At 52.2% G+C, this 14,933-nt stretch overlaps 1 protein-coding gene across 2 annotated transcripts in view; it reads right to left on the minus strand.

The window, feature by feature from the left end:
• Nucleotides 1–13,190, minus strand: part of ACACA (acetyl-CoA carboxylase alpha) — a 99,253-nt gene extending 86,063 nt beyond the window's left edge. Inside the window, exons 1-3 of one of the 2 annotated variants that reach the window (XM_059486719.1) lie at nucleotides 13,139–13,190; nucleotides 9,152–9,198; nucleotides 8,259–8,511 (exon numbers count right to left, since the gene is read on the minus strand). In XM_059486719.1, the coding sequence (XP_059342702.1) occupies nucleotides 8,259–8,485 (227 nt within the window). In that variant the 5' untranslated portion in view covers nucleotides 8,486–8,511; nucleotides 9,152–9,198; nucleotides 13,139–13,190. Of the gene's footprint in view, nucleotides 1–8,258; nucleotides 8,512–9,151; nucleotides 9,199–11,574; nucleotides 11,632–13,138 lie in introns of those variants that run through there. The other variant, XM_059486720.1, reaches the window with a different exon arrangement.
• Between the last annotated feature and the right edge of the window lie 1,743 nt (nucleotides 13,191–14,933).

Raw genomic sequence — 14,933 nt, forward strand, 5'->3', positions numbered from 1 at the left:
CCCTGGGAATGGCATGGGATGCAGGGAGAGCAGCTGGGGGAGGGCACAAAGGGAAAAGCAGCACCAGGAGAAGCCAAGGCACAGGTTTCCTTCTGCCACCAAGGCCAGGGAGCCCCAGAGCTGCTGCTGGAGCATCCCTGCTGGAGGGAGCTGCTGCTCCAGGGGCCTGGCCACAGCCTGGCAGGGAATTCCCTCTGACATTCCCTCAGAAAGCCCTTGTGGCCATGAAGGTTTCCCCACATGGAGCACAGAGCCTCCTCAGCACCTCACCAGGAGCACAGGGACACCGCAGAGCAAGGCTGTCCCTGCCAGTGACACCCTGGGACCTGTGCTAGGTCACAACAACTCCATCCGCTCAACTATCTTATCTCAGAGAGGAGCTGAGAGCCAGAGAAAGGCACAGAACAAGCTCTGTGCGCACAGGTTCAGCCCCTGGTACTTTCCCTTCTTCCACCCAGCTGCACTTCCAGACATTGTCACCAAACTCAGAGCTGTCCCCAAAAGTTCTCACACTGCTGTGAACTCAGCCTGGGAATGCAAGGACAGGAGAAACAGGCAAGAAAGAGAGCAAAGGTGCAGTTAAGGTTGAATTTCTACTAAATGGATGCATTTAGGGGGTCAGAGTCTTCCTGGCAAGGAAGGAGCACAGTCCAAGGAGCCAGAGAGGTTTATGCATTACAGGGTTACTTAGAGCAGTCTCAACAAAAACAAGATCAGAATGCCAAGGTGAGGATTTGTGAACATGTTTAAATATGAACTGTCCCACCAAGAAATTACCACACACAAAGATACTGCTCCAGGCAACATGTCAACAGAGCCTGAGGTTCATAACTCAGGATGCAACAAACATTTGGACATAAACAACTACAGTTTGATTTGTGAGCATGCCAAGAACACCAAGTTTATTTATCAATAATCACAGGCTGCACACTGTAATCAAAACAGAAGAGTTGGGGTTTTTTGCAGGATAAGATGAGGTAGAAGCTGGACAGGAGGGAAGAAAGTATGGATCTATCAAAACAAAACAGAATAAATGCTGAGTTAGCGACTGTCATCCCTATTAACCTGCTCACAACTGCCATGGTTTGTGGTGGAGGAATTTTCAAAATGCTTTTCTCCCCTTTATTTGTATATATGTAACATACCTATGTGTTTGTATATATACCTCTATGTGTGTATAGATAGTACAAGTATATTTATAAAACATACATCTATATAACTAATGTAAGTGTATTTTTGTGCATGTTACACACCTCTATATTTATATGCAAATCACCTCCACAGTTGTATTTATCTGAAGTTTACCTTTCTATTTCTCTATATGAAATACACCAGTGCACTGTGCACAGCCCTGTGCATTTCACTGCCAGCACTGAAATCCAGAGGCTCCTGTGAGGAGATCTCTGAGAAAGTCCCTGTGTAATTTAGCCCCAGACAATGCTGAAATCAATTTAAATATGAATGAGGACACAGAGGGGTAAAAGTTGTGCAGAACCTCTAACTTGAAGAACCCTGATGCCCCAGCTGAGCTGCACCCTGGCACCTCTGTCACAGGCTGCATGCACAGAGAGCCCAGGGGATGAAATGAACACCAGGAGCTCAGAGAGCATCCCCAGCACAGAGCCCAGGGGATAAAATGAACCCCAGGAGCTCAGAGAGCATCCCCAGCACAGAGCCCAGGGGCTGTTCCAGAGGATGAAATGAACACCAGGAGCTCAGAGAGCATCCCCAGCACAGAGCCCAGGGGCTGTTCCAGAGTTCCAGAGGATGAAATGAACCCCAGGAGCTCAGAGAGCATCCCCAGCAGAGGCCAGGCAGGCAGATCAGCGATCCTTACCTCTGCAGCATGTGGTACCTCATCTCCTGACTCTGCTCCGCAGAATCCTCCATGCCGAGTGAGTGGGTGAGGAATCGCCGAGCTGGGGCCGCTCGCAGCTCCTCCCCGCAGCCCTGCAGCTCACGGAGACGCTGCCGGGAGCCTCACCGGGCTCGTCCTGCGAGCAGGGCCCATCGCGGGTGCCCCAAGGCCGCCAGCTGTGTGCGGCTGCCCCGCCGCGCCACCCTCGCGGTGACGGTGACACAGTGGCGGTGACGCAGCACGGGGACCGGCCTCCGTCCGTCCCTCCTTCCCTCCCTCCTGCCGTCAGCGGAGCGGCTGATCGGGGCAGGGACAGCCCGGCCGCCGTTACGCAACGAGCAGTGAGTAGCGGAATGAGCAACGTAATAGTAATGAGCCGCGTAATAGCAATGAGCCCACCGCGGCTGCTCCGAGCACCGGGGCTCGGGGAGATCCCGGACCCACGGGCGGCGCTGCACCCACGGGAGGAAGGGATGCTGCACCCAGAGGGATACAGCACCCACGGGAGGGATGCAGCAGCACCCAAGGGAGAGGAGGATGGAGCAGCACCCACAGGGAAGGATGCAGCAGCCACGGGAGGGATGCAGGAGCACCCACAGGGAGGAGGATGGAGCAGCACCCAGGGAAATGCAGCACCCATGGGAGGGGATGCAGTGCCCAAGGGAGGGATGCTGAAGCACCCAGGAGGATGCAGCACCCACAGGAAGGATGCAGCAGCACCCAAGGGAGGGAAGGATGCAGCACCCACGGGTGAACATCCGATGCAGCACCCACTGGGAATCCTGTCCAGGCGAGCACATCCCCAGCTGCTGCAGGCTCTGTGACCCCAGGGGCTCAATGCATTTGCAGGATTGCAACAGCCTGGTTGTAACAGCCCTAGGCATTGCTTTAGCCCTAGAAATCTCAGAAATAGCCCAAACACTTATGCTCACAAAACAAACCCCTCTCTCAAACTTCTCCACATCTCTAGGGTACTTTAACCCCTTAACCCACCATCTAAGCATAACTAACCTCCTCAACAGAGGACAAAACCTTGCCTCTCACCTAACTGACCTTTCCTGATACAAAACGCTCAGCCCAAAAGGACTAGCCAGTCTACAACTACAGCAGCCAGTGTGGGGTTGTCAGGAGGGGTGGGGAGGGGACAGGGACAGCTCTGAGGGAATGCCACAGGCAGCTGGTGCAGGCACACACACACAGTGGCACAGAGCTCCTGCAGGTGAAGCTCTGGCTTGGACCTACAGGTCAAAACAAATGAAACCTGACTCGGCTCTGACATGAGCTGAGCCTCAGGATTTCAGGGAATAGGACAGAATTAAATAATATAGGATAGAATGAAATAAAGCACAGAACAGAGCCAGCCCTCCCTGCACTGCCTGGCAGGTAACTTCCCTTCCCTGCTAACACAGAATGCAGCATCAGCCCAGGCAGGTCTTTAGCCTAAAGCTGGAATATTTACAGAGCCCAAATGGGTACAAGCTGCCAGGATTCCTCCCAAATTACCCAGTGCCAACAGTTTGGCAGAAGTTCCCTTCCTAGTCACACACCTGGCTGCTCACCTGCCGTGCCAGGTGCATTTGGAACAGGAGCATTCCCAGCACACACAGCCCAAATCAAAGGACACACATTCCCAGCACACACAGCCCAAATCACTGAGCTTCCCTGCAAGCCCAAAAGCAACACCCTGGCACTCAAACATCCACCGAATCCACATCAATCCAGGTGAACAGCCAAGCTAAAATCAAATTAATATCCATACTCCAGTTCCTAGAAAGAACCAAAAGAGCTTTGCTTTTCCATCTTCGTGAAGTATAAAACTCCACATGTTCCCAGAGCAGCAGACAGCCCAAAGGTCTCCATGTCAAGCCCTGGCACCAAGATAAAAGTGAATAACAACAACAGCAGAGAGCTGTGCAGCAGTGAGAGGAACTGGAGTCCTGGCAGGGAGCCCTGCAGTGCTCTTGGGCAGAGTTCAGGTGTTGGACAGATCTGATCTGCACACCACCAGAATGGACCCTTTTACACCAGCTGGGGCAGGGGGGGTGTCTCACATTAAATTCACCACGCTGAGATTGGTTATCTCTCAGGCAGGAGGATCAGATAAGCGAGCACGTGGCTGTCACACTGGGCTGTCCCAGCCAGGGAATCTCTGCACAATCTCCCAACAAATGACTGAACTTGGAGAGGACATTTCTGTTAACTGAGGCTAAAGGCAGTAAAACAACACCAAAACAAGAACACAGCTTCAGAGAGGCAGGCAGAGCTACACCGTGTTTGTTCAGGGAGCAGAGCAGCTTCCAGGGAAGGAAGGAGCTCAATTCCCATGTGCAATTCCCACCTTATCAGTACAACCAGGCACAGCCACGAGGCCAAACCACCTGTTCTCTCAACAGAGAGAGGAGGAAGTCACCTTTTCACTGCAGGTGGATGAAGTTCATGGCCTTAAGCTGAAGGAGGGCAGGTTCAGGTTGGAAATAAAGCAGAAATTGCTCCCTGTGAGGCTGGGGAGGGCTTGGCACAGGGTGCCCAGAGAAGCTGGGGCCATCCCTGGAAGCATCCACGGCCAGGCTGGGACAGAGGAAATGTTCCTTCCTCAGAAATCTGCCCACACAGAAGCTCCAGCACAGGGAGAGCCAGAGGGGGAATCATTTTGAGGATAGAGATGAAGGGGAAGCACGACCAGAAAGTTTCCCTGCGCACCTGTGATGTGCAAGCCAAACCAGGCAGGGAGACTCCTTTAGCTGAGGGGCTCAGACAGCACAAACCCAATTCTGTTTGTGCATACAAAGGTGCAGACAGTGCATATTGATCCCGAGCCTGCAGACAGCCTGGAGCAGAAGGATTCCTCCATGCAGCAGAGGAGAAATCCCCTTGGAGCAGCCCCACAGCACATCTGTGCCTCCCTGCCCACAGCTGGCCCAAAACCACAGCATCAACGCTCCTCAGTGCGGCTCCAGCCACAACCTGCTGGGCTGCAAAGGAATTTTTTCATTCAGAACAGGCTCAAAAGGATCTTTCATTGCACCCAGGGCTCTGTGCAGCCACTCTAAGCAGGCACCTTGTCCCTCTGCCAGGCAGGGCACGCTCAGCCCCTGCTGCCCAGGCTGAAATTGGGGCGTTTGGCCAAATTTCCTTTAGCAGATGATTAGTTCTGCTTAAGCATCCCCATAATTTATTGAGACACCGAGGAGTCCATCCAGTATTAGGAGCAGCAAGCTAAAACTCTGTGGGCTTCATGTGAGGTAACAGCTGAACTGCATCCAAAAATTTGGCTTTCAGCTGATACAAGTGGATTGTCAGGTGACTGTGCACCCATGTCACTGCTTATGAAACCAGAGCCCTGATGGACAAACACCAGAAGACATCCAGGTTTTGTTCTATTTTAAACAAGAATTTGATACAAGATACCGTCTCGGAAACTAGGAATTAAATTTAGCAATAATCAACAACAATTTATTAAACAAGACAGATGGGCCCAAAGTGCTTTCCAAGTGGCATTTATGGAGGAGTTTACTCAATCTGCCACTAAAACTTCAGAAAGGAGCTCAGCAACTCTGTTACAGGTCACTTCAAGGAAAACTGTGTCCCAGCAGGGCTGGTTGGAAGCGCTGATGGAAAATTCTGAACTCAGAGACAACACAGGCAGAAAAAAGGAAAAACAAAAAAAGGCAGGCTAGGATTTATTATTGAAAGGTGCAAAATGCAACAGAGACCCCCTGAACACTCAGCCTGGGTGGTCACTGTCCCCACACACATTTCTGGATGCTGATGACCCACACAGCAATTGGAAGCTCATTTTAAGCCTCAGAGCAGCAGCCAGCTGGCACACCTGAAGGTCTCCATGGATCCCCAGGGCAGGAGAGCCCAGAGTGCACAACCTGTCCCGGCAGGAGTGACTTCAGCAACAGCACTAACACTGCCAGATCAATAGGTCACACAAACCTGCCCTCACAGACCCTCTGGCAGCTGAGTAAATCCTGCATTTTAACTGTAATTGCTCCCTGAGGACTGCCCTGCAGCAAAGCCCCTCACCCCAAACAGAGCCATCTCCATTTTAACCCTGTGGGAAAATCACCAGCAAGTGGAAAAGGTTTTTGGCAACTTCTTCCAAAAGTTACGGTCCCCTGGACCTGCACCTTGTGTCCCAGGGTACAGAACTGCCTGTGAAATCTCCTTTATCACCTGACACTGTGTGGTACCTTTGTGACCACCCAAAGGAAGCTGGAAGCCAGGGCACCTCTGTCCCATTAAGTGACACAAAGTGACTCCAGGCAAGCTGTTGAACTTGTCTCTTGCTGTTGTCTTTGTCTCAGTTTCTCCATCTGCAAACATGATTTAGAAATCTCCTGATGAAAGGGACAACCATCCTGAAAAGTATTTCAGCTCACCTCAGTTTATCTTAGAAAAACAGCCCACAGTGCTGTAACTTTTCTATTTGAATTGGCATTTCTCTCCAATTTAACTCAAAAGTCAAGAGTTCCCCAAAGGGGCTGCCAAAGTAAGCAGGTTACAACAGAGGTGCCCAAGGTTGCACACCTATTGCACTCTGGGGCCAGACACTGCCCTGAAAGTTTCTTCCTCTGATATTTCCATTTACACACTTGTGGTTAGGAACAGAAGAAATTGGATGAGCACCTAAGCTGTATATAGTTACAGTTTCCTGCTCCAAAATCACCTTTTGTGCTGCCAGATCGTTGCACCTGGCAGGCTGTGGAAAGGCAGCCCTGTGTAAATTTGCTTTAAGGTTTTGCATCAGTTGTGCAAGTGCCAGCTGGCTGGACATGCCTCAGAGCAATGCCCAGAGCAATGTCCCCTCTGTCCCATCTGGGGTTTGGGACTGTGTGATCCCTGAGCTTCTCTCTGAAAATGGGATGGGAAACACCAAAAAAAGGAAATATTATAACCTTTTCACTTTTCCTCAGCCTGCACAAGCAAAGGAACCAGTAAAACACAAAACAAGGATTAGCTGGTTGGTTTATATAATATTATATTAAATATTAAATATGATATTTTATATTTACATATATAGTTGTGTAAATATAAACTGGTCAGGAAACTTGCTGGAATGGAAATTCCTTCAAAAGCAGCACAGCAAAGGCAGTGAGGGGCTGTCCAGTGAAACTGGAGTGGGATCCACTCTGTCCTGGGTGTTCCTGCATTTCCTGGGATGGGAAGGCACAGGCACACAGAGCCTGAACCTCCTGGAATATGGCAAATAAATGAAGGGTCCGTGGGAGAGCAAAGCCAGGCTGCAGGACTCCAGGCTTTACTACAACCAGCACAATTTTCCCTATTCTAACCAAAAAAATTCCAGTACGGAGCCACTGATCCAACTCACTGCCAATTCTTTGGCTACACTGAAAGCAGCAAATCCATGCAAAGACAAAACAGGCAAATGTTGTTCTTGCTCTCAACAAACAGGGCCCAGAAAAACCACACACGAGTGAAAACTTATGAAATATCTCAGTGAAGACACTTCCATTTTCTGAAATCAGGACAAGACAGGCAAGGTGCTTAAGGAATCTAGGCACAAATATTTCACTAAAAGCAAAGGAAAATCAAAGGGTTTGATACAGACAAGTGGCCATTTAAAAACAAAATGCCAGAGCAACACTTGAAGCCAAACACAGATATAAAGCTGAACTTTGGATTATCTTTGGAACTGACAGGGTAAAAAGACTGGAGAACTTTAATTAACCATTTAATTTAATCGAGAACTTTGATTTAACCATGTATCTATACCTCATGTGGCTTAACTATTTTATTTAATGGAGAACTGACTTAACTATGTGTCCTTACCTCACGTGGCTTAACTATTTTATTTGAGAACTTGGATTTAACTCTGTGTCCGTACCTCATGTGAGAACTTGGATTTAACTCTGTATCCATACCTCACATGTCTTAACTATTTTATTTGAGAACTTTGATTTAACTCTGTCCATACCTCATGTGGGTTAACTGTTTTATCTAATGGAGAATTTTGATGTAACTGTGCCCATACCTCATGTGGGTTAACTATTTTATCTAATGGAGAACTTTGATGTAACTGTGCCCATACCTCATGTGGGTTAACTATTTTATCCAATGGAGAACTTTGATGTAACTGTGCCCATACCTCATGTGGGTTAACTATTTTATCCAATGGAGAACTTTGATGTAACTGTGCCCATACCTCATGTGGGTTAACTATTTTATCCAATGGAGAACTTTGATGTAACTGTGCCCATACCTCATGTGGGTTAACTATTTTATCCAATGGAGAACTTTGATGTAACTGTGCCCATACCTCATGTGGGTTAACTATTTTATCCAATGGAGAACTTTGATGTAACTGTGCCCATACCTCATGTGGGTTAACTATTTTATCTAATGGAGAACTTTGATGTAACTGTGCCCATACCTCATGTGGCTGGCCAGGCCATCCTGAGCGTTGGGGAGCCCCAGGTCCGAGAGGGAGTCGGAGCAGACTGAGGCAGGGGACAGGGACCTCTCCTTCTCCTCCAGCAGGTCCAGCTTCACCAGGGAGCTGGTCTCATCCTCGGAGTTGTCCTCGGACACGGAGCCGATGATGAAGCGCGAGTGAGCGTTGGCATCCACGGCCTTGCTGGCCTCTGAGGAATCCTCCATGGCTGCCCCAAACTGGGCTCTCAGCACTGCAGGACAAAGGACAAAGCCAAACCCGAGTGAACAGCCACCCCTGGAGGGCAAAGCAAGGGGCACTGGTGGGAAATGAAACGTTAAAAGGGCAGAGCTGAACCCCTGAGTGCGGGATCAAAACCAGCTCTGCTCCAAGCACTGATTTCCCTGCTTGCACAAGGACTCTGAGATTCACAAGCTGCAGAACCTCCCACCTCAGGCAAAGCTGCAGGAGGCATTAAAGGAAAAAAAAAACCACCAAAATAACCCCAGACACCAGGCCCAAAACCTGCAGACAAAGGCAGGGGATTCTGAGTATCAAAATTCACAGGATCAGAGATTCCCTGACTGGTTTGGGTTGGAAGGGACTTTAAATCTCATCTCATCCCCGACACTTCCACCAGTCCAGGCTGCTCCTGTCCTTGGACACTCCCAGGGATGGGTCTGTTCCAGTATTCCAGCAGGGAATGAAAGCATTTTCTTAAAAGTCAAAAGAATAATTTCAACTGAGAAAGGAAAACAAAGGAAAACCCCACAGCACAAAGGTGGGATGGGGAATAAACATTTGATCTCCCTGCTCTGCCTGACTTTGCTGCACTCCCATGACAGCTCCAGCCAGCAGCAAACACACCATTGGGAACTGAGGAGGGCACTCACCTCTGGATATCCGCGCAATCTGCGCACTGAGCCACTTCCAAAACGAACTGGAAAAGAAAAGGATTGGGAAGTAAACATCAGGGTTATAATGAACATATCCCATGCGTGTTCTCCTGTTTACACCATCCAAACCATCCCAAAAAAACCCCACAGGCACTCCACAGACTGGCAGGATTGCTCCAGGCACAGACTAACCCAGGAGCTACACCTGCAGTGCCCAAATCCAGCCCTGGCAGGTCCTGCTGGTCCATCCTTCTGGAATCTTCTGAGAACCACCAGGAACAGTGGGGTGTGCCACCACTATCCACCGGTACCAAACCTCTCCTGTCCCCTTCTGGCTGCTTCCAGCTGAACCCCAGGGAGGGCAAGGCTCATCAGCCCTGCTAATTACAGCCCCGTTAGCCAAGGGCGCGGCACCAAAACCTGGTCCGTGGTGTCACAGCAATGGGACATGATGGGACCTTAACAAGGCCCAGAGGGGTATTTATAGCCAGAGCAACCCCCAAACACCCCATCAGTGACTGAGAGCTGAGAACTCATCCAACTGGCTCATGCACTCCTGCCACCAAAGTGCCTGGCTGAATTATTCAGATCCAATCCCGTGTTGACATCACTCCTCCCACAAACTCCACTTGCCCTGTGGCCACGGGCACTTCATTTGGCAGAGGCATCATTAACCATTTTATAACTGAAAAGACACAAATATCTGTCTCACATGGACATTAAAAGCATTAAAAAATGTATTTTTTGAGGGTAGAGATGAGAAGAAGGGCAAGCATGACCAGGAAGTCTCCCTGTGCACCTGTGATGTGCAAGCTAAACCAGGCAGGGAGATTCTTTAGCTGAGGTGCTCAGACAGCACAAATCCAATTTTGTTTGTGCATACAAAGATGCAGACAGTTTTTTTGTGGATATTTATCCTGGCAGCAGATCTCTCCTCAAGTTTTTCATCCAGACACATTTACTGTTGGCACCAAAGCGGCTGGGATGCAGCCAAACTAACTTCAGCCCAACTTCATTGAAGAAAACCTTTCCTCATTTCAATAACTAATACATTAATGAGCAAGTTTCAAGGATTTTGGGGTTTTCAGAAGCAGAGGAACGGGAAGGGAGGTGTTTCACTCAAATATTCCATGAGAAACCATCCACCCAAGGCCAGGCAGTGCCACGCTCACCCAAGTTCACTCCAGCACCTTGTTTGTCTGACTCAGCTCCCAAAAACCAGGCTGATATCCGTGAAACCCCACTCAGGTCCATTTCCCAAGGCACTTCCCAGCCCTGGGAGCCAGTCCCACAGGCAGCAGTCCTGCTGGGGTTGTGCAATCAGTGCTGGGGTGATAAGCTTGGCTTGTTCTCAGCACACCGAGAGGCCTCGTTCATACTTAAATTGATTTCAGCATTGTCTGGGGCTAAATTACACAGGGACTTTCTCAGGGATCTCCTCACTGGATTTCAGCGCTGGGCGTGAAATGCACAAGGCTGTGCACTGGTTAATTTCATATACAGAAATAGACAGGTAAACTGCAGATATTTACAACTATGCAGGTGAATTACATATAAATATAGAGGTGTGTAACACACACAAAAATACACTTACATTAGCTAGACTCATGTAGAGGTATATTTTATAAATATATTTGCACTATCTATACACATATAGAGGTATATATACCAACACAGAGGTATGTTACATATGTACAAATAAAGGGGTATACTAATGTACTTATATATATAAATAAAGGGGTATATTTATGTACCCTATATATATAAATAAAGGGGTACATTTATGCATATATGAGCTCCCTGCTCCAGGGAAATCAGCTCCACTCCCAGCAGGTGTCCAGGCATCCAACACCCAAATAAATCCGTGCTACCAGCAGGGAAAACTCCGCAACCCAAACCCAGAAAGTGCCCGGGGCAAATCCAGCCCCACTTCACTCCTCCACAGCTCTGCTGCTTCCATTACTCACATCTTTGGCTTGACCCTGAAATGCACTGGTAAGAATACCAGACTTGAGAAGTTTTATAACAGCTTCACCTTAAAATCACTTTTAATTCTGTAAAAATATACCCAGGCATGAAACTTGGGCAATGACAGGTGGGAATTAAAGTTGGCTGTTTTTCTCTAACCATCCCATTCTGAAGGCAAACCCACAGCTGAAGAGAACATCAGTATTTCAGTGGGCTCTTTCAAAAAATCACAGTAACACTTCTATCATATTGATGTGGCATATGAAAAGGAAATTAATAAAACTAGCTGTGCTCAAATGCCTCCTGATTAGAGCTGTGGCATTGCTGATCAACCTGAATCACTTTAAAGTCACGAAATGGATTTGTGCTCTCACCTGGAGAAACACAGAAAACAACGGAGCAAAACAAAGGTAAAACGAAATGAAAAGAGTAAAAAGCAGCAGAGTGCTCACCTGTACCAGGGCTGGGGGGGCAGTTCCAGCTCGGGAGAGAAGGGAGGCTCCTGCAGCAGAGGGTCCCTGCTCAGAACACCCCGGCGCTCCCTGGCCACGCTGTTTTAACGCCCCCACGGCTGCCCCACCTGGGCCTGCCCCACCTGGGCCTGCCCTCCTGGTTAATCATTGGGCATTGCCTCATCCCCGGCCCCAAACACAACCCAAGAGCGCTCCAAGGGCTCCTCACAACCGCCCCGGGCAGAAAGAGCCAAAGCTGATGGATGGAGGGTGCCCAGAGCAGGGACAGGGCATGGGAAGGGTCTCACAGCAGAGCTGAGGGTTTGTCCAGCTGGAGCACACTGAGGGACACTCACCAGGGGCTGCAGCTCCCAGTTCTGCTCCCTGTGACCCGAAGGAACAGCTGGGGCTGTGCCAGGGCAGGGCTAGGCTGGGTATTAGGGGAAAAACAACTGCCTAGAACCTTCCACCTGTGGATGTAGAATGACAGAATTGTGGAACATCCTGAGCTGGGAGGGACACACAGGATCATCCAGGCCAGCTCAGACACCCCAAATTCTCACCCCGGGCATCCCTGGCAGCCTCGGGGCCGTGCCCTGGGGAGCCTGGGCAGTGCCAGCACCCTCCAGGGAAAAGCTGTTTCCCATTATCCAGCCCAAACCTCCAGAGAGCAACATAAGAGCCTGTATTTACAGCTATCCCAGTTTGCTGAAACACTCGAGACTGGCTGAATCCCACTGTCTTGGAGAGATTTTGGCATCACTCAAACACTTTGCTGAACATTTCCTGCCTGCTAAACTGGAACAGACTCCACTCACGCTTCAGATACTTTCAAACACAGCACTTCTTCTCATTCTAAACTTCAAGAATATTTAGGAGAATGGAAGGGCAAGAACAAATATTTGGTTCGCCAATCTGCTTTTAAAACTTGACTGGTTTGAGCATCTCAGGGCTGCTCTCAGCCCATCGGCGGGACCGGACCCAGCCTGTTCCCAGGATCCCGAAACTGCCCCGGGACAGCGGCAGGGTGACACGGAGCAGGGACGGGACGGAGCAGGGATGCCCGGGCCCAGCCCCGGTCCCGGTCCCGGCCCGGCCCAGCCAGTCGGTGCCGGACTCCCCGCCGCCCACGTGCTGCTCCTTTCAGGCCGCGGGGAACCGGCGAGGCCACGCGAGCCACGGCACCGGCTGAGCGCGGCCCGGGCCCGCCCGGCGGAGCGCGTGGAACCGGGAGAGAACCGGGAGGGAACCGGGAGGAACCGGGCGGCGGCTGCTGCGGCGGGCAGGGCGGCTCCGGCCCGCGAGACCCCCGCCCGCCGCGGCTCGGCTCGGCCCGGCCCGGCATGCCGCCATCTCCCGCCGGCACAGCTCGGCATGGCACGGCATGGCCCGGCCGCCTCCCGCCGGCGCGGCGCCCGGCCGGGTCCCGCCCGCCCGGCACGGCATGGCCCGGCCATCTCCCGCGGCACGGCGCGGCCCCGCCCAGCGCCGCGCGCCGCCGCCCGCCGGTGCCGCGAGCCCCCCGCGCTCCCGGCCGCCCCCCCCGGCGCGGCCCCGCCCTCACCTCACGGTGCCGGTGCAGCGGAGCCGCCGCGGGCCCCGGCCTGGCGCTCCCCGCCACGGCCCCGCCCCGGGCCCGCCCCGCGCCCGCCGGGCCCCGCCCCCGCGCCGCCCCCCGGTGGTGTGATCGGGGTTACCTCGGGTCAGGCCCCGCGCGCCCCGCCCCGCGCGCGCCCCGCCCCGCACCGCTCCCATTGGCTGCCGCCCGGGCCGCGGCGGGGGGCGTGACCAATGGGGAGGTGCCGCGGGGGCGGGGCCCGTGGGGCGATGCCCGTGGCATGAGAGACGGGCGGGGCTCGAACCCGCGACCCCCGGGACAGCCGCGACCCCCGGGACAGCCGGGACCCCCGGGACAGCCGCGACCCCCGGGACAGCCGGGACCGCCGGGGCAAGCGGGACCGCCGCGACTGCGGGAGCGTCGCTCCTGGGAGGGAAGGCCGAGAGGGCTGGGCCTGCTCGGCCTCGAGAGGAGGTGACCGAAGGCACCTCAGCAATGCCCAGTGGTGTCCGTGGTGGGGGCCAAGCTGGAGTAGGCTCTTCCCAGTGGCGCCCGGCAACAGCACAAGGGAACGCGGGCAGGGACTGATGCACACAAAGCTCCACCTGAACACGTGGAAAAACTTCTTTCCTGTGCAGGTGATGGTGTGCAGGAACAGAGACCGGGCAGGGGGTGGAGTGTCCTGAATGGAGATACTCAGATAGTCCAGCATGATCTGGAGCAGCCCGGTGCTGTGTGCTCCACTGTGACCCCCTGCAGCAGGGACAGCACCAGGTGCCCCCATTCATGAGTGTGGCAGCAGCAGTCCCCAGGCTGTCCCTGTGCTCTGCCGTGACCCCCTGCAGCAGGGACAGCACCAGGTGCCCCCATGAGTGCTGGTGGCAGCAGCAGTCCCCAGGCTGTCCCTGTGCACGAGGGGCCCGCGTGGCTCGCGGACGCTGCCCTGTCCCCACCTTGGCACAGGCAGGAGGACACGGCTGAAAACAGGTGCTGAGGGCACGGCCAAGCAGGGCCAGGCACTGCCAGCGCCTCTCCTGCCTGGCTCTGACCTTCAGCTGCTTGTTCTGCTGACAGACAATGGTTTGAAGAACTCCTCCTCTTCCTTCTTTCACATTTTGTGTTTTATTTGAAGTCTGCGCCGTTACAGGTTTGCTGAAATTCAAATGGAATGAGTAACATGAGTTTCAATGCTAAAGCTGCTGGATCTGGTGAGCTGTGCAGGCTGATCCTGCTGGAGGTGCCCCAGGATTTGCACAAAGTGGGATCTACTGCTCCCAAATACAGATAATTCCCACCAAGGCAGTGGTTAGCAGGTGTGAGACTGCAGAAAACTGCACATCATGGGATGGGTGCCCACTGCAGGCAAGAAATACCCAGAAAATCCAATTTGGGGCTTTGGAGTTAATAAAACTATTGGGGGAACAGAGCATATTCTCACATCCACTGGACTAAATCTGGAAAATCTGGGCATGGACAGTTTTATTCATACCTCTGTAGACATAAATGCATAGCTAGAGATGCGTGTTTCACACAAAGAATCCTCCTCTCAGTGAGTATTTCACGGAGGAGCTCAAGAGAAGGGTTTGGTGTTGGTTAATCCTCTCAGTGCGAATCCCAAGTGCTGCAGGAGTGAGGGGGAGTGCTTGGCTTGCTGAGGGGCTGGTCCCAAATCACTGATAATAACCACATACAGAACTTACCAAACCAGAGATTACAACAGGCTCTGAGTTCATCCTGCCTGCTGCTCCCAGGGCTCCAGGCCTGCTAAAACCTGCACCTGCACTCTGCCTGCCCAGCCCAG

Source organism: Ammospiza nelsoni, chromosome 21 (assembly GCF_027579445.1).
Source record: "Ammospiza nelsoni isolate bAmmNel1 chromosome 21, bAmmNel1.pri, whole genome shotgun sequence".
Lineage (NCBI taxonomy): Eukaryota > Metazoa > Chordata > Aves > Passeriformes > Passerellidae > Ammospiza > Ammospiza nelsoni.